General features: G+C 38.3%; 1 protein-coding gene across 3 annotated transcripts in view; it reads right to left on the bottom strand.

Moving 5' to 3' along the window:
* The window catches only part of PAK3 (p21 (RAC1) activated kinase 3), a 298,000-nt gene that overhangs the window by 44,290 nt on the left and 229,017 nt on the right, over positions 1-24,693 (bottom strand). For all 3 annotated transcript variants that reach the window (XM_064278684.1, XM_010594684.3, XM_003414800.4), the window contains 5 exons: positions 19,804-19,957; positions 17,716-17,753; positions 15,891-16,022; positions 15,235-15,400; positions 8,699-8,762 (listed from right to left, as the gene is read on the bottom strand). In XM_064278684.1, the coding sequence (XP_064134754.1) occupies positions 8,699-8,762; positions 15,235-15,400; positions 15,891-16,022; positions 17,716-17,753; positions 19,804-19,957 (554 nt within the window). The remainder of the gene's footprint in view (positions 1-8,698; positions 8,763-15,234; positions 15,401-15,890; positions 16,023-17,715; positions 17,754-19,803; positions 19,958-24,693) is intronic.

Genomic DNA, 24,693 nt, shown 5'->3' with positions numbered 1-24,693 from the left:
GAACACTCTCATATATTGTTAGTGGGAATGTTAAATGGAACAACCTCTATGGAGGTCAACTTGGAAATTTTAAATGCATAGATCCTTTCATGCAACAATACCACTTCTAGGGATTTATCTTAATGAAAAATTTGCTTATGTATGAAATGGTTTATTTACAAGGCTCTTCATTAAAGCTTGTTTGTAATGGCAAAATATTGCAAACAAACTAAATGCCCATCAGTGGGGGCCTGGCTAAACAAATTATGGTACATCCAAACGATGAAAGACTGCGCACCTATTAAAAAGGCAGATACTAATATGGAACTATCTCCAAGACACAGGCACATAATAGAAAAGGAGATAAACAGTATGTTACCATTTGTGTTAAAAATACACACAAGTGTACCACGTATGCCCAAATACAAGGTAAGAGTTTTTATCCCAAAAAAACCTTTTCTCCTGTAAAAAGAGTTATCCTATATTCGAATCCTTTTTAAAATACCTCATGTAATGTGGTACTTCTCCATATTCATTTATTTTTAACCACACAGAACTATTTGGGAGAGACATATTAGGTTGAAATATTCTCAGTCAATGTTACTTTTGGATGCTTATAGTGAGCACCTGTCAGAACTGTTAAGAAAGGATGCAAATAAATTATTTCTGAGAATAAGACCTCATAAGTGCAAGTGTTCGATGTCATACACACTTTTAAAAGATCACTTTCAAAACGAGTGCAAAGAAAGGGACTCCAATTTTCCAAAGATGGAACAGTTTGACCATCAAAAACAGTAATGAATGAGATCAATTTAAACAAATTGAAAATATAAAAATCTGCAAGTTTTGGGTAATACTCTTAAGATGTCCATACTACCCAAAGCAGTCTACAGATTCAAGGCAAGCGCCATTAAAGTATCAACAGCCTTCTTTGCAGAAGTGGAAAAGCCAATCCTCAAATGTATATGGAACTGCAAGGGGCCCTGAATAGCCAAAGCAATCTTGAAAGAGAAGAACAAAGTAGGAAGAGTCACATGTTCCGATTTCAAAATGTACTATAAAGCGACAGCAATCAAAAGAGTTTGGTACTAGTATAACGATAAACATATAGACCAATGAAGTAGAATTGAAAGTCCAGAAATAAACTTATACTTCTATGGTCAAGTGATTTTCGACAAGGATGCTAAGTCCATTCAACGGGAAAATAAATCTCTTTAATAAGTAGAGCTGGAACAACTGGATTTTCACATGCAAAAGAACGAACCTGGACCCATGCCTCACACCAAACCCAAACCTGTTGCCATGGAGTCGATTCTGACTCATAATGACCCTAACAGGACAGAGTAGAACTACCCCATAAGGCTTCCAAGGAGCGGCTGGTGAACTTGAACTGTCTACCTTTTGGTTAGCAGCCATGGCTCTTAACCACTGTGCCACCAGGGTGCCATACTATATATGAAAAATAACTAAAAAATGGATCAATGACCTAAATGTAAGGACTAAAACTCTTAGAAGAAAACATAGGGGTATTGCTTCGGGATCTAGTTTTTGGCAATGGATTCTTAGACATGACACCAAAAGCATGAGTAACAAAAAACAAAATAGAAACACTTGACATCATCCAAATTAAAAAACAAACAAAAAACTTGTGTGCATCACAGGACCCTATCAAAAAAGTGAAGAGACAACCTATAGATTGGGAGAAAACATTTGGGAACCATATATCAGATAAGTGTTTAATTTCCGGAATATATAAAGATCTCTTAAAACAACAAAAAGACAAGCAACCAAATCAAAAAATGGGCAAAGGACTTGAATAGACATTTCACCAAAGAAGATACAGACATGACCAACGAGCACATGAAAAAATGCTCAATGTCATTGATCATTAGGGAAATGTAAATCAAAATTACAATGAGATATACCATTTCACTCCCACTAGGATGACTATGTCATGAACCCTGTGATCAGAAAAACAGTGCAGCATTGTTCACAATAGCCCAAAAATGGGAACAGCCTAAATGTCCATCAACAGATTTATGGAAAAACAAACTGTGGTACTTATATTCAATAGAATATTACTCAGCCATAAAGAGAAATGAAGTCCTGATACATGCTACAACATGATAAACCTTGAAAACATTATACTGAGTGAAATGAGTCAGTCACAAAAGACAAATATTGTATGATCCCACTTATATGAAATATCTAGAATAGGCAAAGGTATAGAGACCAAAGCTTATTAGTAGTGGGAGAGAGGTGGAAAGTGGGAGTCATTTCTTAAGAGGCACTGAGATTTTGTTAAGCGTGATGAAAATCTTTGGAAATGGATAGTGGTGACAGTTGCACAACATGATGCAAGGAACTAACGTCACTAAATTGTACATGTAAAAAAAGTTAAAACGGCAAATACTTTGTTCTATATATTTTTGCCACAATAAGAAAAAACCTGAGTTTATAAAGACATATTTTAAATAAAAAAGAAATCTCCCTCCCCCATGAATACCACCTCCCCAAAACCCCAAATAAAAACAAAAAGACACCTCTCATTTGACACTTTCGAAAGTAAACTGGGTACCAATTCCTTATACCAAAAATTGGCAATTAATAGAATTAAGCATTTATCTAGACTTTCCTGTATGAACTATATTTCAGGGTAACCAAAGAGTCCTAGCTGATAAGGTAAAGTTCTTTTCTATATAGGTATGCTAGTTAACTCGAAAGGTTAGACAGGAACCTCAGAGGCAGTGAGTTTATATTAATGGGGGAGGAAAAACTCAGAAAAGGGTGAGAATGGTTGCACAACTCGAAGAATGTAATCAATGTCAATGAATTGTACATGTAGAAACTACTGAATTCATGTATGTTTTGCTGTGTATAGTCTCAATAAAAACAATAAAATAAAAAGTTTAAAAAGTATTCTAGCTAATAAGTGCGGAGGAAATGATAGATTTAGAAAATCACTATTTTGAAATCCCCAGTTAAATAATTTGGAGCCCTGGTGGTGCAGTGGTTAAGAGCCAGGCTGCTAACTAAAAGGTCAGCAGTTTGAATCTATCAGCTGCTCCTTGGAAACCTTACAGAGCAGTTCTACTCTGTCCTATAGGGTCACTATGAGTCAGAATCAACTCAATATCAAGGGATAATGGATAGTTAAATAATTTATGAGGCTTGGTGGTGCAGTGGTTAAGCACTTGGCTGCAAAGTTTGGCAGCCTGAATCCACCAGCTGCTCCGTGGGAGAAAGATGTGGCAGTCTGCTTCTGTAAAGATTTACAGCCTTGGAAACCCTGTAGGGCAGTGCCCAAATCAATTCGCGCATATATGCTGTATATATATGTGTGCACAGAATGTCTCTGAAAGTATTACATAACAAACCAATAACAGTTTCTTTGTGGAGATTTTCTTTCTGGAGGATAACTGGGAGGCCAAGGGATGGGGTTGGAGGGACACTTACTTTTCATTGTCTACTCTTCTGTTCCTTCTGAATCTTATACCCTGTACAAATATTACCTACTCTAAAAAAAACTTTTAGATTCACACAAATAAAAAAGACACTGTAGCAGTATACCTCTCTGTTTCATAACACAGCCCTAACATCTCTCTTCCCATTATTTTTCTTTCATTATTCCCCCTTGGTTTTCAAAATTTCCAGCAATTTTCTCATGCAAAAGGCAGAAAAGGTCAGTCAGGGTCAGGGAAGTCAGGGAGGGATTCCAGGGTAAGATGAAAGTGGGGATGAACTGGAGATAAATGAGAACACACTGAAAAATACTCTTTTCCTCTTTAAGGTTGATATAGTCTTTTCTCTTCAACATTAGGAAAAAAAGCACCTTTTTTTTTTGGTGCGGCAGGGTTCTTCTTATTCCTTGATACAACTCTCCTTTTATCCTTGCCAGTTGTCCAAAGAACAGCAGAGGAGTCCCAGAACTTAGTTCTTAACTACTACTCAGCATTACACATAGTAGGCACTCAATAAAAGTTCACTGAATTAATAAAGATATTTGTTAAAGTGGATCCAAACCATCTTCTCTGAGCTGCTTTCTCAAAAAGTATTTTTCTATTATAATGCTGAAGAGAAAAGACAGTATGAACCTTAAAGAGAAAAGGATTCTATTTTTCAATGCTTTCTCATTTAAGGAAAAATAATTCAAACATTTTAATGAGAAAGCCGTGAGGACGGCTGCCAACATTAGTAAATTCAGCCCTCTGTCACACAGCTACTGCTTATTGAGGAACTGCACAGGCTTGCCAATGATAGCTGTTGACTGAAAATAAATATGTGAATTTGTTGTCTCACCCGACCCTATTTATTAAAGAAGTTCTTTACATAACTATCCTAGAGAGTCAAGATTAAGTTTCCATCAGACATATTTCTGACAAACTCCTCTGTTGAGTCAATAATAAAGAATTTTGGGGGTACACAGCTTCTCCCCCCCTTTCCTTTTTTAACTCTACAGACATCTGCTCAAAATGTCTGGATTCGATGGCTGATTTTAGAACACTTTTCACAGAAAACCTAGGAAAATAATGTCATTTTTAGCCTTCGACTCACAGCTATGGCCTCAAATGATTAGATACGCAATTCTGAATTTGATTTAGGGATGATGGGGCCCAATTTTCTGGCCCCAGGGCTGAATGCTGGAACAGCAAAAACTCATACTGGAAAAATTTAGTTTCCCAAGTAGATGCGGTTGATTAACGGAGAAAAACCAAAGCCCACTGCTGTCGAGTCAATTCTGACTCACAGCGACCCTATAGGACAAAGTAGAACCGCCCCATAGAGTTTCCAAGGAGTGCCTGGTAGATTCGAACTGCTGACCTTTTGGTTAGGAGCCATAGCACTTAACCACTAAGCCACCAGGGTTTCCGATTAATGGAGAGGTTCCTCTCAAATCCAGTTCCCAAGACTGAGCTGTTGTGCTCCATGGGGCTGAAATTAGAATACTGGGGCTGATTATTTCTAACACCAAATGATCACTGACACAATTTTGCATGTCATCATAACAATAGGTAAAGCAAAACACTTTAAAAAAGACTTAATGAAAAAAAAAGATAATATATATTGAGAGGAGAAAGTAGTTCAACTACTTGGGCCAATAATTCATGGAAAAAATCAACTGAGAGTCCTTTAAATAAAAAGAAAGTTAATTAAAAAAATTTTTTGGTCTAGAGAAAGAGAAAGCAATATTTTGCTCATTCACTTTAAAAATTAAGAACAGAGAACAAAAGTCTATTTACTAAAAACAAAAATTAAAATCACTCATTTAATAAATGATAAAATTATTGTATTTAAAAAGAAATAAGTTACAAGATTACATCTTAAAAGCTATTAAAAAATATAGCTCAGTTTTATATTTTGATCATTTTGCTTAGGGTGTGTGTGAAAATGGGTAGTAGGTGAAGCCAACACTCATGAAAAACAGAGACATGAGTACACACAAACCCCCCAAGGACAATCAGATATGGTGAGGCCTACGCTGAGATAGTGGAAGAAACAAAAAGATAAAAGATGCTGAGAAAAAGAGAAACAGAGATAGAAAAAGTACCGATAGACGTGTATATGTGCATGAAAGAAAAGAGAGGACAGGGAGTACTGAAGAGACATGCATTTCATTAGTTCGAGAAATATTTATTGAAGCTAAAACAGTTCCAGAGAGATGGGGGAGGGGTACAGGGCAATCTGCAGGTCTTTGAGCCGGGACGAGGGAACCCTGGTTGTTGAGCCTAATAATACAAAATTGTTTTTTAGGGCCTACTAATGATAAAGAAGACAAAAGGAGGACTAACATAGACTCCGTATCCTCTGAGAATTTATTAACAAGTTGAATCAACTATCTTTTGGTTTCATAATTCTTGAAAATATTGACAAACTCTCTGGAATTTTAAAATAGGCCTTTCTGCAGTGGCAAACATAATTTCTGCTTTCATCTTTCATTTTAGATTATAAAGGCTTTACAAAAGTACACAGAAATAGCCAACTCTCCTTTTGCATTCTTAGAGATCAGACGCATAAGTAGCAGCCTGCATGGGACATCTCTTTGGTATGCAAAGTTCCTGGTGGCCTGATCTTTGTTCTTGGAAAAAAATAGTGTTGCTTCATTACCTGATACCTAGGAGATATATGTATTTTTTTTCCTTTCTAAATGCAATGCTATGTTTTGGCTCCGTTGGGTCTTGGTGGGAATAATAAATACTGTAAATGAAAAATCAAAACAAAATTATACCATCTCCCACTCCCTAACCTTAAAAAAAAACTCTGAAAAAACCTACTTTAAGAATGAATAAATCAATAGTTTCCATTTAAACCTACAAATAGAGCAGTGCTGTTGAATAAAAATATTATGTGAGCCATGTTTTAAATTTTCTAGTAGCCACATTTAAAAGAAAGGTGAAATTAGTAATACATTTTATTTAACTCAATATACGCAAAATATTACCCTTTCAACATGTAATCAATATAAACATTATCAATGAGGTATTTTACATTCTTTTTTGATACTAAGTTTTTCATATTGGGTGTGCATTTTATACTTACAGCATATCTCTACTTGAACTAGCTACATTTCAAGCACTCAATATGCACATGTGGTGAGTGGGTGCCATATTGGACAGCAAAGATCTGAAGTGCTACTTTTAAGTGAACTGTGTAGATACACTGGAGACCCAACCAATTAGGATCAAATGAAATTAACAAAATAAAATCTAAAAGTAAACTTCTGTTTTCAGAGCCCCTTTAGTACTTAATATTGTGTTTTTGCTACCTTTTGGGCAGGAAGAAAGTAAGTTGAGGCTTGTATACTGGCTCAGAAAGTATAGCTTCTTAAGTAAAATAACCAGTTCACCAGAGGAGGAGAAAGAAAGCTTCAGGTGGGAGATGATGGCCATAGAAGCCATCCCCTACTCCACACTCAGGTGAATGGAGTTGATTTGCCTCAATTCAAGGTTCTCTTTGCACCCTACGCAGACCTCCGTCAAGCACATGTGACTGTAGACTGTAAATTCCATTATTATCCATCTCTGTTTCTCCAGGGCTTAGCACAGTGACTGGCCCACAGTTGGTGCTCAGTAAATGTTTGCTAAACAAATAAATGAATTTAGATAAATTCAGTTCCTCATTCTCACTAAACACATTTAAAGTGCTCAATAGCCACATATGGCTAGTGGCTACCATATTGGACAGCATAGATAAATAGAACATTTCCATCATTGCAGAAAGTTCTGTTGGACAGTACTGTTCTAGAGAAATGGCCAGAAATAATATTGGACCCATTAGGTAATAGGAGGCCCCTAGAGAGTTACCAGGATAAGAATAACCATAAAATTATTTCTTTGTGAGCAAGTGAGAGCACCAACAATATCAAATGGCAAAGAAAGAAGCAAAAGCACAAATAGGTACACATCTTAGTTTCCTAGCTCCATGATGGTTTCCATTGGAAGGATAAACTTGGCCATATATTTCTCCTTGCATTTTTGCCTCCCTCTCAGAGTCTTCTAAACTTGATTCCCCCTAGGCAGAGTTCCCATGACTGACCTCCTTACCCTCTATACCAACTATGTAACAAATGCTTTCTCTTACATCTTGAGATAAGTTAGCAATTTCCAAAGAAACTTTAGTACAAAAGCTAGGGGAAAATAAACAAAGAAAATGTAAAAGTCATAAAAAAAATAGTCAATCTTATACACAGTACTCAACTTTATGAACCTAAGAATCACAAGAAATGCAGTGAAGTGCTTGGAGAAAACCTAAATTCCCTTATCTAGACCCTAATGACTGAGGGCAATGACTGATGGGCTAGCACAGTTCTGCAGGTATCTTAGCTGTATTTTTTCCTTTCCAGCTCCTATCTCAGTGAGGAGCCCTCTTGGGGTGCCATCTTGGTTCCCGACATACAGTAGTTGGTACACCAGAATATCTTGTCTCAATACTCACTTAAGGGCACCCCTTAAGAACACTGCATTTCTGTTTAGACAAAACTTTTCCCTGTTTCAAACGTGTTGCCTCCTCAGGCCCTCCTGCTTAGTTTCATATGGAGGCCTGAGAGACATGCTTAATAACAGCTGACCTGCAGAACAGGTGACACCTACCTTCAGCTCTGGTGAATGGGCTAGCTGATGATCAGGATTATCTGAGGAACTTGGGAAGTGTAGGTTCATGGGCCCCACTCCAGACTACTGAATCAAATGTCTGGCAGTGGTGCCTGGGAATCTTTATTTTTAATAAGCATGCTAGGTGAATATGATGTATTTAGCCTCACTTAGGGGTTACTGATCTGTTTCTGTGGCTAGTCAACTCGGTCCACCCCTGATCATTGAACAAGGACTTCCCCCCCGCTCACTCTGTCACTTTCTAGTTTGACAATAAAACAGGATCTTAACCATAACATCCATACAGACAGTGGGGGGACAGGAAGACAGGTGGTTTTCATACCTGCTGGAGATTTCTGTAACTCTACTGCTTTCCTAGAAAAATCAGCTTGAATGTTTCAAGTATATGGGATCAAAATGTCCCTATATGATTCACTGTCAGCCCCAAATAGAGAAGATTCCAGCAGGATGTGTTCCTAGGTTAACTGCCAGGCAGAAGGGCCATTTTCCAGAATGCAAAACACAAATCCAGGACATGAGATACATAATTCACCAGATATCCAGGCCGTTAATGAATTTTAATGCATGTTGTTGATGCTCATCCTTTGGCATTTGAAATAAAAATCACTTACCCTTGACCAATTTTCTCAAATCTCGTGTATTTTTTCTTTGGGTCACCAACACTCACAATGCTTCCTGAGAAACAGAAGAGGGCAGGGAGAGGCTGACGTGATTAACTGATTTCTCTTAATTTAATAATGAAAATTAAGGTGCCAGAGTCATTGACAAATACAAAATTAAGACCAATCTCACGATTTCTATAATTTATATTGAAAACTGATATTTTTGATTAAAATAACAGATAGTAACGTATTAATTAAAGTGGTAGTAATAACCCATGCCTGGAATGTCCTTCCCACCTTTTCTTCCTATCAAGTTCCTATTCATACTTCACAACTCAGTTGAAATGTTGCCTCTTCTAGGAAGTATTCTCTGATCCCTTTGAATAAAGTTAATAAACTTCCCTTCTCTGTGCTACTATTGTACCTTCTCTCTCTTTCTCCCTCTCTTGCTTTCATTCTTTCTCTAGACTTAATACATCATAGAACTGTAACTATTTATTTGACATCCCCTTTTAGACATGTCTTAATAACATGAGCCATGTCTTATTCATCTCTGTATCCTCAGTGCCTCACACAACATGGGCATGGCGTATATCGAGAACTCAGTAAATGTCTATTGAATTAAAATGAAATAAAAGTCAGCATTTCCTTTTGTAAATTCCCCATAGTTTAAGGCAGGAGTTGGAGAACGTATTTTACTTGAGCTGTATCTATACAATGCCACAAATTCAACAATTTCTAGGTTGCTATTTTTCAAGTTGTCTAACAGATTTCTACATCATTGAGACCATGCATCCTTATTTCAGCCAGCTTTGAATGCGTAAGGGCCGAGATCCTCTTTTTTTTTTAAATGAAATTATTTTAAAGTCACTTGAAACCATAGTTTTACTAAACAGTTTATAGTCTTCTAAGAAAGTTATACTATTAAGTTGCTGAGCAAAGTCTTCTCCATAGACTGAAAAAAAGTAAATAAACTTCAGCCCAAGCCACTTTCTGAATTATGACCAATTCCAGTTGGTGGGGTTTAATTAATTAGGTTTTATGGTAGTAAATTATTCAACCTTTATTTTCATGGTATGTGGGCTTTTAAAAAAAAAAAACTGGAAATCCTTTCATAAGGATTACCAAAAGACAACCATTTTGGTGTGATTCTGCTTCAGAATTTAACTGCTATTCAAGTAAAATGGCATCCTCCACACCCAATACTTTCACAGGAGAGTGTATGCTGCCATCTACTGACATTAGGCAAGTGCGCAGGGGGGCTTGTTCACTATTCAGAATTACAAAATAAGCTTTCAAAAGTGACCTGTTCGATCAGAGCCATCATAAACTGACTCCTAGAAATTACAATAAAGAAAGATAGAAAGAAAAACACATTGTGACACAATAGAGCAAAAATCAGCAAATCAAATTCAAAAGGGGGGGGGGGGAGACAGCAATGCCAGAACAATTTCCTACCAGAGCAATTTCCTAAAGAGGAAACAAGCTATTCATTTTAAAGGCTAAGAATTTGAACAACAACCAAATACTAGTATTTGAAAATATGGTTCCAGATGTGGTGTCAGAGGCAGAGAGGCCCGACGATATATCCTCCTATATATTAAGCTAAATCAAACTCCCACCATTAAAAGATTATCTCTATAGCATAATGACGGTTTTCATGGTGGGGGAAGGGGGGAGGATAATTCTCTAAATTAATACTGGTTGTACCTGAGAATAAATTAAGAGAAAACGTTTTGAGTGGTGAGTGTTGAAGGGGAGGGCCAAGGGAGGGAAGTGATTGTGGGACCCAAAGGAGGGAAACCAAAGACAAATTTCCTGCATTATACAATTTTGCTGACAGTCAGCGCCTTTTGAAAAATTTCCCTAAAACGTCAGGTTTTCTTCATTTTCTGACAGATCCAGACAGACCACAATGCAGAAGCCAGACCCAGGCTATCTGTCTGTGGAAAAGCTGAAAGATGATCTGTTCATTTCAGGCATTAATGACCCCTGGGTCCGGTGCCCACAATCAGTAATAGTAATTGGATCTCTGAGACACAGATGAGGATGATTAAGTAGAGGCTGCCACCTCCTCTTCCGTATGCTTGTGGGGTCCACCGCGGTATGGGTTGTGGATACCTCTCTACCTCCCTGTCTGCCTTTCCCTTCTCCTTTATGTCTCAGCACAAGCTACTCCTTCTCCAAGCTCCAATGGGGCACTTAATGCCAAGGTCCTTCTGATTTCTCTACAGGAACCAGACATCTGGAATTATTCTTGGTTTCAAACATTCTTGACCCACTGTAAGACCCCGTGTGCACATTTTTTTTGGACTAAAAAATACTGTCCTTATTTTATAAAAATAACATAATAATCTTACACTACTATTGATTGTGTTAGATGCTTACTTACTTTAACTCATTTAGAAAACAAACAAAACCCTTTGCCATCTAGCCAATTCTGACTTAGCAACCCTGTAAGACAAAGTTGAACTGCCCCATAGGATTTCCAAGGGGTGGATGGTGGATTCAAACTGCAGATCTTTTTGGATAGTAGCTGAGCTCTTAACCACTGTGCCACCAGGGCCCCTTAACTCATTTAGGCCTCACAAAACCCCATTTATTTATATAGGTACCATAGCTCCATTTTTTAGTGGAAGAAACTGAAGTTCAGAGAAGATAAGTGATACCCAAGGGTGCTAAGCTAGTCTGGGTCTATGATTCAGACTCAGACTCAGACTCTGTTACAACTCAGACTCAGTTATAACTTATTTCAAAGGCTTCCCCCTTCTGTGATCTTATTAAAGCTTAATAATCATGTAATAAAATAATAACTACCATTTATTGACCACTTACTATATGCCAGGTATGGTTGCTGAGGTTTTTTATATGAATTATTCTCATTTCTCATAACACGATGAGATTGGCACTTTATTATCCCCGTTTTCTATATGAGGACAAGGATGCCCAGAAAAGTTAAGTAATTTGCCCAAGGTGACACGCTAGTAGCAATCGGCCTGTGATTTGAATCTGGGTCTTTCTGACCTATAGCTCTCAGCTATAGGTTGAGATATCTAAAAGCCATCCTACAGATTTTCTCTCTTTTTTTGACAGATAAGAAACTGAAGTTCAGAGGGGTTAAATCACTTGCCTAAGGTCACTCAGCAAGTAAGTGGCAGAGAGAGGGCACAGGGGGGTGATGGTGGAGCAGGAGCATGAAAGACTGACTTTCCTGGCTTTGTAATACATGTATCTCAGCCCTGGCCCCTACTACATCAGCAACACCCTCCCATTTCTCTGCAGGTTCTGCCTACCAGGATCTGTAACCACAAGGTAAGGCTGGCAGTCAGAGGTGGCCCAGTGGCTAGAGGGAAAATGATCCTCTCTAGACCCAAACAGAAAAGTCCGATAGAGGAAAAAAAAAAACACTTAATTCTTAATTAAACATGATATTAAGATGGATTTCCTTTCTTCATCATGTTGTTCAGCACAGAGCAGAAAAAACAACAAATCATAAAGGCCACGGGTTCCAGCACCATTAAAATTTGCAATCCAAGCAAAATTTTTGCCCAAGAAAATAATGCTTCTTTCTCTGCCAGCTAACTTAAGAAAGCTATAAATTCATTTATAAGTGTACTGATATTTCAAACAGATACAAAAAAAAAAGTCATTTTTACTAAAGTGAGACAGATTTTTAAAACTGAATATAATCTCACAGGTCACGTCTACATGTACAAAATTAATGACAAAATTGAGGCAATTGATTGAATAACTGAATTTAAATTATTCAGGAAACTCTTTCACTTCTCTCTTTTTATGCAAATAGATAGTTGGGGTGGGAAGTGCAGAAGCAAAGTGGGTAATGAAAGCAGTGCAAATTTTAAGACAAACAGGCCTGGGCTCAAATCCTGGCTCTGCCACTTATGAGCTTGGTGACTTGGTCCCTCAACCTCACTCATCTGTAAAATGAGGATGTTAAAGTGTACTGCAAGGGATTATTGTGAAAATTAAACTTAATAATGTATGTGAAGTGGGCTTTTAGGTGGGACAGCACAGAAGGTGCTCAATAAATAGGATCTATTACTGCTGTTACGAAGAAGCCCTGGTGGCACAACAGTTAAGTGCTGGGCTGCCAAATGAAAGGTTGGCAACTCGAACCTAGCAGTGGCTCCACTGGAGAAAGATGTGGCAGTCTACCTCCGTAAAGATTAAAGCCAAGAAAACCGTGTGGGGCAGTTTTCTTTTTTTTTTTTTTCTGTCACACGGGGTCACTGTGAGTCAAAGTTAACTCTATGGCATCCAGCAACAACTGCTGTTATTATAGTAAATAGCTGGTATTTGCTTTAGAGGCATATTTTAATCATATATAGTTAAGTCAGTTCAAAGTTTAGCAATTCCAGTTCTGAGTGCACACTGTCAGCTGCTCCCCAAACCTTTGTGTTTCCAAGTACCTCTAGCTCAGAATTTCTCAATCTCAGCACTATTGATATTTGGGGCTGGTTAATTCTTTGTGTCCGGGGCGGGGCGGGGGTCGGGGAGAAGCAGTGCAGAGAGGAGGGAAAAATTGATCTGTGTATTGTAGCATATTTAGAAGCAACCCTGGCTTCTATCCACTAGGTGCCAGTAGCAACCTCTGAGTTGTGACCATAAGAAAAGTCTCCAGACATTGCCAAACGTCCGCTTGGAGGCAAAATCACCATACCACCATCTCTACAGAGCCTTTCTGTTATCTACAGCCTGAACTGCGCTCTTCCTTTTGGAAAATTTTTTAGATAGAAATTTGCATGAAACATGATAGTCTCCTATTCTCTAATTGTATCACAATATTAAATATTATCACCCAAATAAAAGTTTGTTGATGGCAGGAACTTGTCGTTCTATTGTTTCCTCCAAAGTGTCTTGCATACGATAGACAAATAAGAACCCAATAAAGGTACACTCGTTTGCTCATTTTTTTTTTTTTATTCATTCACTTACTCAACAAGCAATTGTTAGGTGCCCACTGTATGCCAGGCACTTTACTAGAAGATGGACATACAGAAAAAAAGACAGCCCCTGCCTTTGAGGAGTTCACAGTCTCATGAAGGAGACAGACTAGTAATGGTATGATATTTACCATGATAAAGGGAGCAAAGCGGAGAGGCCCTTAACTCAGACTGGGAGAGACAAGGAAGGCTTTCTTGAGGGACAACTCTTAAAGCATATTTTTTTCCTTTTTTTTTAAATTGAACTTTAGATGAACGTTTACAGAACAAACTAGTTTCTCATTAAACATGACACGTATTGTTTTATGACACTGGTTAACAACCCCACAACATGTCAACACTCTCCCCTCTCAACCTTGGCTTCCGTATTACCAGCTTTCCTGTCCCCTCCTGTCTTCTAGTCCTTGTGCCTGGGCCGGTGTGCTCCTTTGATCTCATTTTTTTTTTATGAGCCTGTCCAATCTTTGGCTGAAGGGTGAACCTCAGGAATGACTTCATTACTGAGCTGAAAGGGTGTCCAGGGGCCATACTCTCAGGGTTTCTCCAGTCTCTGTCAGGCCAGCAAGTCTGGTCTTTCTTTTTAAGTTAGAATTTTGTTCTACGTTTTTCTCCATCCCTGTCAAAGCAGTCAGTGGTGGTAGCTGGGCACCATTGTGTTGTACTGGACTCAGATCTTGAGGGACAACTCTTGGGCTGAGTTTTAAAGCATGAGTCAGACTAGGGGCACTGATTGCTGATAACCTGCATTTTGTTAGATGCCTTTGTAGTGTGAGTTTATTGAATACGCATCGGTGACCACTGATTCTTTTCAGCAGAAAAAGTATTTTTTTTTTTTTAGTCTCCTAGACCCAGAATGCTAACTGGAAGGGGAATATTTTGTAAAACAGGAGCAATGGGTGTATGCACAAGCATGAACTCACTCATGATACTGTGGTAAGGAGGCTACTAGCATTTACTGGCTGTGCCTCCCTTGCCACATAGAAATCCTACTAAACTAAGGGAAAAAGCTATATTGTTTGTGGCTACCAGATTTGATGGACTGTGCTGGGCTTTGAGGTTGACTTATCTATTTGACTGATCAGTTGGGGGGGTCCTTGGGGCATGATCATAGGCTATTTCAACGGACTATTTTATTGTTTTTAGGGGGTATGGTGGTGCAGTAGTTAAGAGCTTGCCTGCTAACCAAAAGGTTGGCAGTTCGAATCCACCAGCCACTCCTTGGAAACCATATGGGGCAGTTCTACTCTGTCCTACAGGGTCGGTATGAGTCGGAATCGACTTGACGGCAAGGATTTTTTTTTTTTTAATTTTAAATAAAACTTACTACTTAATTCATTTTGTCAAATATTCACCTTAATTGATTTTTCAAGTGAAAATATTTGATTTCTGTTAAATGAGGAGTGTGAGAAAGGGAGCAATCTGGCATACACAGCAAGTCCCAAACATTTCATCTCAAGAAGCCTAGAGTTCATTACATGTAGGTTCAAACTTCTAAAGGGTTAATTTCTATTCTAAATGGTTTACAATACATCCTTCCCATGAAGAAAGTAATGATGGCAAAAAAAAAAAAAAACAACTCACTTAGCTTCTCTAGGATCTCCTCATCTGTCATCTTGGATTTTTTCCTTTGCCGATCTGTGTTCCTGTACAAAGTACTGGAATTGGCATTCTCAGCAGAAGGTGGTGTCACCTCTTTATTTGGTGCTGCTGGCAAAGCAATGGATTCAACCACGGAACGAGTATAGATCTAAAAGACAGAAAAAAAGTTCTACAATGAAGAGAGCAGGCCAAGGAAGACAGTATGAAGTCAAGGCCCTGTTGTATCAAGTCATTTTTAAAGAAAAGTGGTTTTCTACTTTAAAAAAAAAAAAAGAACTTTAAATTGCTTCACGTACACTGCCCTTGAAAAATCTTGGGAGCTCATCCGTTGGGGTCCCCATATATGCCGTGCTAATTCTGGTCTTAGTGCCTCTGCTTCTGTAGTTCCTCCTACCTGGTTCACATGAATTTACTTCCCTGTCTTGACTTCTACAGCAGTTTTATAATTTCAAGGTTATTTATATATTGTTTGGTATTATTCTGTAATTGTTTCAGATGTTAATATCACATACTTAAACAGCAACCTCCAAATCAGGGTGGTATCATATACTCCATTTCTGGGAAAATAGTAGATGCTCAATAGTTACTACTTGATGGGCATTTTCAGAATCACTAGGAAAGAGTCACTTGTGACTTACCGATTTTGTATGCTCTGGTCTAGGTGCAATAACTGGTGGAGGTTCATTGTCGTCTTCTTCTTCTTCCTCTTCTTCATCTTCTTCTTCAGACACAGGAGGAGCCAGAGGAGGCTCTGATGCTGTTTTTGTACTCTTATGACAAAAGAAAGTTTAAAAATTAGGTATTAATTCCTCATGGCTTTTCTTCAGAAATGAGACAAAGGAAATGATTTATTTAAGCATGTGGAGATAGGAGGGCACTGCATCTTTTGCAAATGAGTAGAACCATCTGCAATTTGGAGGTTAAGACTTGCCCACATTCAGAGATAAATAAAAGAACTTTTTTTTTAAAACTTCATACTGCTTTAAAGCCTGGCATAAAGTTAAAAAAAAAAAAGTTCTTTTTATTTTCTACTGAGATCAAAAATGGTCAGCTATTCATTTAATGTTTTCAATTTCAATGTTTTTGAAATCAACAAATATAATTAAAATATCAAATTCATTGCCGTCAAAGCCTTGAGTCTGTACTGGGCAGGTTGTCAATTTCTGATTGACAATTTGTCAGTTTGCAAAGGGCTACTTTCCGCCTAAGGGCCAGAACACGCATAACCAAACCAAACCAAACCCAGTGCCGTGGAGTGGATTCCGACTCCTAGCGACCCTACAGGACAGAGTAGAACTGCCCCAGAGTTTCCAAGGAGCGCCTGGCGGATTCGAACTGCCGACCCTTTGGGTAGCAGCCGTAGCACTTTACCACTACGCCACCAGGGTTTCCTAGAACACATGTAGAGATACGGCATTAAATACAGCTCTGCAAATACTCATTGAGTAAAAGCGAGCCCATAAATGGTTCCTCCCTGCTTAACCCAGTTGCCGGCGAGTCGATACCAACTCACGGCCATCCTATGTGTGTCAGAGTAAAACTGTGCTCCGCTGGGTTTTCGATGACTAATTTTTTGGAAGTAGATCACCAGGACTTTCTTCTGAGGTGCCTCTGGGCAGACTCAAGCCTCCAACCTTTTGGTTAGCAACCAATTACGTTAACCATTTGTACTGTCCTTCCCTGCTTTTTTTTTTCCCCCCTGCTTAGCTTCCTGGAAAGGAACACTCAGAGAGTAACAGACATGACTAAGGCATACCCATCCACATAATTACTCAACCTTAAAGAACAGTTAAATGGTGATTTGCAATGTTCGATAAGCCGCAGTAGCAACACCACCGACAATAATGACAACCACCAGAGTACCTAGGGTCAGTCAGTTCTTGATCATTCATATTAATACAGGGATAAAATGGTTCCAAAATTGGGTTCTGAAAGAACTATGGCATGGTTCACAAAGTGTGCTCCCTGGACCAGCAGCATCGGCATGACCTGAGAGCTTGTTAGAAATGCAAGTTCTCAGGCCCCAATTCAGATCCACTGCATCAGGAACACTGGGGTGGGGCTCGGAAATCTGTGCTTTAACGCGCTTTCCAGGTTACGTTGATGCACACTACTGACCTACGGCATTGCTCTGTGCTGTCCAATATGGTTAATGAACACTTAAATGAGGATTAGGGCTGGGGGCGGGGGTGGGGATTGTCTGCTACCAGGCATGAGGGACCTTACTAGGGTGATAGAAGCGTTCCACAACTGGACTTTGGTGACAGTAGTACAAGTGTAGAAATTTACTAAAACTCACTAAACTGTACACTTAAAAATGGGTAAATATTTCATATCTAAATTATACCTTAATAAAACGGTTTTTATAAGACTCTGTATCTAAAAACTGGATCTGGGTAAGTGTATTCTGTTGGACTCCTGTAAACACCAATCACACAAAACAGTTTTGAATTTTTCACTTACCGAAGGATGGGCTGCTATGTATCCGTGTGCACTTTTATCTGAAAAGTAAGGATAAAGAAGTCAACATCGTTCCATAAAGACTGCCTCATTTAGAGTTCATTCCAAAAAATCAACAACAGCAATAAAACTGCATGGCTTTGACCAGAAGGAAATTCTCCAATTCAGCATTAAATAGGTGTTATGACAAATGACAGTTTTTCTTAAAATAGCTCACATCATTGCAAACTCATCATATTCTCACCAAGTCATTTCACATATTTTAAAGAAGGCCTCCAGTGAATCTCATCTATATGGAGGGATGTTGAGATTACCTACCCCTAAATGGCGTGATTCTGTACATCCATATCCAGGATTTCTCTCCTTTTCCCTCTCCCTCCCTCCCTCTCCTCCAACTCTTTCCTTTTGTTCCTTCCTTCCTCTCTCTCTCCTTCCTTCCCTTCCCGCCACTCTCTCCTTCTCTCCCTCCCTCCCACGCTTCCTTCCTTTCACTCTCTCCTCTTCCCCCTTCTCCTCCTATCCTATTAGTCTCAACACTAGGGCATTCAGAAAACAAACGGTGAGTTTCACTTAACTAAGTATAGTACAGTAATTCAGATACTGTTAAATTCTAACATCAGTTTTTCAGATTTCATCTTTGGAATTGAGAGACAAAACCAAACAGTTAAACAGCAGTGGTTATTTGGTGTGAAGAACAAACTCTGAGAATCTGAAGGGTGTTAATGGTTACACTAAAACGACCTCTAGAAATCCTTTTTGGTTCTGGTCGCCTATGGTTCTACAGTGAACTTAAAGCACAGCTTTTGATCTCCTTTATTTTAAGCATTGTTTGATGTGTCATCAGGTTCTCTTGGACATTTTATTTCATGTGGAAAACTAAGTATCATTAAAAAAAAAAGCTGTCCTTGGCAGCTTTATTATGTCTTCAACTTTGAATAGCAGCAGTTGAGCAATCTTCCCATTAAAAAAATAAAAATCCTCTTTAGCATGTTGAATGGCCATATGCCCTCAAGTTTGGGCTCTGATATTTGATATAGCCAAATCAGACACCCCTACCCTACACTTCACGTTCCAAGTGTATCCTTGTGTTGTTCTTAAGGAGACTTCTAGCCCTGTTCTATACTAAACCCAAGGCCAAGAGGTAGATATACCTTTATAGCTGGGGCATTAACAACTGTATTCTCTTCTTTGTTTATTGTTGTTGTTTGCCGTTGAGTTGATTCTGACTCATAGTGACCCTATGGGACAGAGTAGAACTGCCCATAGGGTTTCCAAGGTTGCGATCTTTACAGAAGCCGATTGCCACACCTTTCTCTGCGAAGTGGCTAGTAGGTTCAACCACTGATCTTTCGGTTGACAGCTGAGCACTTAACCATTGTACCACCAGGGTTTCTTCTTCTTTCCTTAGATGCTGAATAATAAATTATTCTAGAGAGGCATACCAGATGATGATCTTTTTCAAAGTGAAGAAGTGTTTTTTGGTATATGTTTTTCAATTGCTCATCTTGCAAATTTGAGCATCAAAGCTCCAAACAAAGGCCACGTATATACACGAGCAAATTAAGTCAAAGTTTGGCAGTTACATGGCTAATTTGATCACTATAGGTAGCATGACATGGTTTCTTTATTTAGTCGGATTTTTGGGGTCTGATTAAAATAACCTAGCAACTACAAAATTTGTCCTGTCATCATGGTGCAAATCAATGAACCTAAGGGATAAAATAAATCTCAAGAGACCATGGTTTGCTCTATATATCTCTTATTTCATGAACACACCACTAAACCTAATCCTGAGTGAATGAGTGTCTTTATGTCAGTAAAGAGACAAAGCAACAACTGTGACTGCTGATTCAAACTGACAACTACTGCCTCACTGAACAATTTTCTTATTTGGTTCTAAACATCACTCAAGTAATATAAATCTCCTAACATCAACCTCAACTTCCAACTCATCTTTCAGTTTGCTTATGTTGAAACTATTTGGAGAAGAAACTGGAATTGACTCCAAATGCCCTATAGGAGTGTTTTCATCACAGGGCTCTACAGTTGGAATGACTTCTCTGCCTTTTGATACCCTAGACTTCCTCTTACCTCCTGATGTAAAGCTCATGTATTTCTGGTTGTTAACTGTTTCTTTGGAATCATAGAATTTGAGAACATCTAGAACAGCTTGTGGGTTCTTCTTCTGTTCCAGTTTTGTTATGTTGGAGGTTTGGAGTAATCGTGCCCATTGTTCAGGAATTCCCTGTGGACAACCAAAGGGAAAGAATGGCAACTCAGAACATTCAGCAGCAGCATTTTCACGTTCCAGTACAGTTCTTCACCAAGAAGCCCATGCTACCTGTAGGATTACACTTGGGAAACTGAAGATACACTCTAGATTTAAAGTTAGTAACTTAATAATGCAATCATTCTCTTCTCTAATCAAAACACATAGGTAAAACTAGGATCCAACTTAAAAAGGGTGGGTGGGAGTATGACTGTGATAGAAAAAAAAAAGCACATGAAAATCACCTCCGTATTGACTCTGCTCATCCATGAAATGATGTTTACGGCTTAGCTTATTTTTTCTGGTGACTCAGGGCAGACATAGCAAGACTTCTCTAAATTTGCGCACAGCATAGTATAGTGCAGATCAATGGATTTTCTATGACTGGAATATGACAAGCTGTTTCGGGGCAGGGTGCAATCTGAATATCTTTTGGCATAAGAGGAAAGCCTCACCCTTGGTCAGTTTATATTTTGTGGTTACAAAATGTAATTTCGGGGGGTCTAGAGCTTTTTTTTTTTTTTAGAGCTTTAATAGAAAGGGGGATTGGGAGGAGACAAAAATAGAAACATGGAGGAGCAATAACCACTGAGATGCTAAATTGTAACAGCAGTGCTGCTTTGGGCATTTTCCCTGCAGCTTTCTCCAGGGTATGCCCTCCTTCTCCTCTCCTCCTTCCTCCCTTCCCTCCTCCCCACTTCAGTCGTTGGCCACATAGAACCTGGGGACTGTGAAAACCATGCCAAAACCTGGTGAGAATTTGCAGTAATCTACAGTATTTAGAGCAGAGAGGAGGGAGTATTTGGAAATCTAACCAAGGAGAGTTGCAAAAATTACACAGAGAGGTTAGTTTTTCATTGAGCATTCAGCATTCTTTCCTATATGTTCAGCCTACAGATGTCCCCATTTCATATTTATCCAACCTCCAAGAGCAACTTGGAGAGAGAAACAGACACACTATTCCTGGAGTGCATCTAGGCACAATTTATGTGGCTTTGTCCCATGAAGTCTCGGCAAAACAATGTGTGACGTGGGCCTCCAGAGTTTGGGAATGACAACAAAAAAGTGAGATAAGCCAAGCAACAACTCTACTGCACACACATGAACCTGCTGCTGCAGTGCTATGACATCTCAAAGAAGCACTTTGATGCAAGCTTCTTTTGGGCCTGTGACGCACCTCTGGGAGCTTCCCTGGGCACATCTGTGAGCCATAGAGATCTGGCTGTAATGGACGTAAATAAAGAAAGAAAAGAAAGTTAAAACAGAATGTGGGACAACTCAGAAGGTGGGAAGGAGATGAAATCAATGGGTTTGAATGGGGGGGATCCCTTCTAAATTGGGGCAATTATGAAATAGGGAGGTATTAACTAAATCAGGGGCAGGACAAGCTACAGGACGACAGATTTAAGAAAACAGAAAACGACAACGTTCCAAAGTTTGGATGCATAATTCCACCTTTGGCCAGATGCTTCCTCCATTAATATGCAATAATAAATATTACCATTAAATGACTGGAGAAATTACTAAAAGGCAGAAACATGAATTTGGAGGGAAGAAGGATGGTATCATGGAAAGCTTCAACGATAATTTGTAAGTTGGTTTTACAACTAGGTGATCACAGGTAGCCAGTGGCCATGCGATGAACTTACAAATTTCAGTTCCCAATTCTGGTTAACCAGTTCCGGTTTCGCAGTGGAAGTATCTATGTAGCTAAAACTCAAAGGATGGCTATAAGGCAATGCTGAATTTAACATTTATTCTCATTGATGTGATTCTTCTGTACTTTCTAGCTAAAGTCATGGCTGGCTTAGAAAAAACTAGATTAAGAATGTTCCCACGCAGCCAGACTCTATGTTTGAGTTTCTTAAACAATTTAGATCAGGGAAAGAGAAACCATTTCATTTCAAACCATATTTCTGTTTTAATGTGGCAGTTCCCAAGTCCCACTTCCACAAAATAAGATCAGATATAAGGTACTTGCTTTGTCTAAACAAAAATATATCTCCAACGCTACCGAAACATCTGATTTGATTTGGGATGTAAGGCCTTGATTCCCAGCATTTGGGGTTACTCCAAGCACAGTGAAACAACATTATTACATGCATTCATCACGCATATGATGCTAAAGCCTTAAGCCAAATATTTGAACTCAGGAGCCCATGCATGATCCCAGTTCTGATTCTAAGTGCAATTAATAGCATTTGGTTAATACTATAATGGCCAAAGGAGTTATTAAGTGTTACAAAACCAGGTATGCATTGCACATAACCACTAGAGCAGACATCACTGGCATGATCATTACCATAATCATTAGAATATTTGCAGTTATTACACATTCCCATGGCACTTCTAAACTTTTGTGATAAATAGTTGTGTGATCACTAGACAGCGAGAAAAGTATGCTGTCAATTGCAGAAGGTCCTCCAGACAACTGTACTTACCACATGGCTACATTGCCAACATAATTTTTTTTTCTTTTTTTTAAGTTGAGACAAGTCAGTTAATCAATGGAACCTGACACTTAAATTTGAATGTTTGCCACAAAGGCAGATAATCAGATAGCTATCATGTTACTCCAAATTGAAGTACTAATCCCAAAAGTTAGACAGCTAATGGAGACCTAGGATTTTGAGCGTCAGAAGCAGGAGCACATATCAATGCCTGACCACGTATACAATAACAACTAGATGTACATCAAGCTGGGGATTTTAGAGTGTAGCCCAGGAGAATGGCAGCATGATATAACAGGCCAAGCATTTGTCTTATCGTAAGAAACGATCATTTATATCACTCATACCATTTTTCCCTCTGATTGACTTGAAGCGACCGTCACAGGTCTAGAGGTCTGGAAAGGGGAGTTCTGAAGTATTTGGGACAAAAATGGTAATATAAAGGGTAAGGACTTATAATAATTTCACACCAAAAATTTCATCTCCCAACCTAATTTAGCTTTAGCGCCCAAGGGTATGACCAGGTGTACAAGGTTATACGGGCCAATCAACTATAGCGTAAGCATCAAACAACACACCAAATCAGTGTCCAAATATTCAAAAGAACAGGACCTTATAAGACAAATGGACTAAACAGTTCAACTAATTGCTCAAAATTCAATTTCAATAACTGTAATAATGGAAATTAATATGGCCTCCTCCAACACACAACGGATTAGTGGTACTGTGGTAATTAGGACCCAGTTCTAAATCTTACCAATAAAATTATTTTTAATGGTTTATTATCATTTGGTATTTTTAAAGTTAATAAACATAATAACCTAGCAAATGTAAATCAGAGCTTAAGATAGTAAAAAAGCTTAAGATAGAATTTTAAAATAATGTATGGACAAATAGTTACAAAAGAAGATCATCAGAATGAAAATAAAGTATTTTAGATTGAAATTCAGGCTGTGTCTGTCTATATATTCAATGGCTTTCTAATAACCGACTGCATCCAAACTGCTGTTTTATTTCAGATTGAGTTTTTGGGGTTTAGGGACAGTTTTTTGTTCGGTTTGGTTGTATAAGACTGTTTTTCATGAAATTGGAAAAACTGTCCCATCACATCCTCTGATTAATTCTTTGGGTTTTAATTGACTGTAAAGTGAAAATGGCTGGCACTTCAGTCAGCTGATGGTGATTCACTTTCCTTCACTTTCAGTCAGAACCCAGAAAGCACAAAGAGTTAAAGAGAGATCGTATCATAAAATCTCAAGTAAGTTGGGAAGAGTGGGAAAAATAAAAAAATTGGTTAAAAAAAAAAAACAACAGAATGCCACACAAAAATTGTGGAGGAGAAAACTTTAACCTCAAAGAAAGAAAAATATGGACTGACAACAAAATAAAACACAAGTTTAAATAGAAAATAAAAAGATCAAAACCAGAAAGATAAAGTTCTCAAAATAAAAAAAGAAGAGTTATTAGAGAAAACTTTTCTAAAGCTGAAGGGCTTTAACTATTTCAAAAGCCAGAAAAAAATTTATAAATTTTGTTATGTGTTTTAAAAACTCTAAAATTGTTCAGATTATAGAAAGTCTTTTTTTCTGGTGGTAGTGATGGTGACGGTAGTGGTGATGGTGGGGTTATATACTTTTTAAGTGTAGCTAAGATAAGATTCTCAAAATATAATAGTAAAGAAAAGAGGCTGGGCTCAAACTCAAGGACATTTGGACAATGTCTCTGACTTTGAGGATCAAACTGGTTAAATATATCAATACCTCAACTTCATCAATGTCAATATTTCTTCATGTTCTCTTCTGTTTGCTGCTGAGAACAGGGTAACTCATATCACTTACAAGGCCAAGGTATTTACTCAGTTCCCATCATTCTCATAGCGCTTACTTCCAGAAATATTGGGGAGAAGAAGATAATTTGGCTGTCAATTCAGCAACATGGTTTGCTTCTCTAAATAAAATTCATTTGTTCACTCTTTTTTCACTTAATCATATGACACAATCTAATCATTAACCATCATATTGTGAAACAAGAAATTCAACTATTTAATATCTAAAATTCTCTCTAGTTTAACCACCCAGGAATTGATGGTGATGGTTCTATAAAGGATTTTTTTTTCCAAATGCATGCAAAATTATTATTTCAGATACACATTTTGATTGAATTCCTTACTAGTATGGAAAAGGTAGTTGATCTTCCTGGGGACATGTTTCTAGCCACATCTTTTCCTTCACCCATCTAAAAAAAAGATGCCAGATCTTAAAA

This window comes from Loxodonta africana, chromosome X (assembly GCF_030014295.1).
Source record: "Loxodonta africana isolate mLoxAfr1 chromosome X, mLoxAfr1.hap2, whole genome shotgun sequence".
NCBI classification, from domain to species: Eukaryota; Metazoa; Chordata; class Mammalia; order Proboscidea; family Elephantidae; genus Loxodonta; species Loxodonta africana.
Note: the sequence above shows the minus strand (reverse complement) of the source record. Positions and strands in the feature narration are given on the sequence as shown.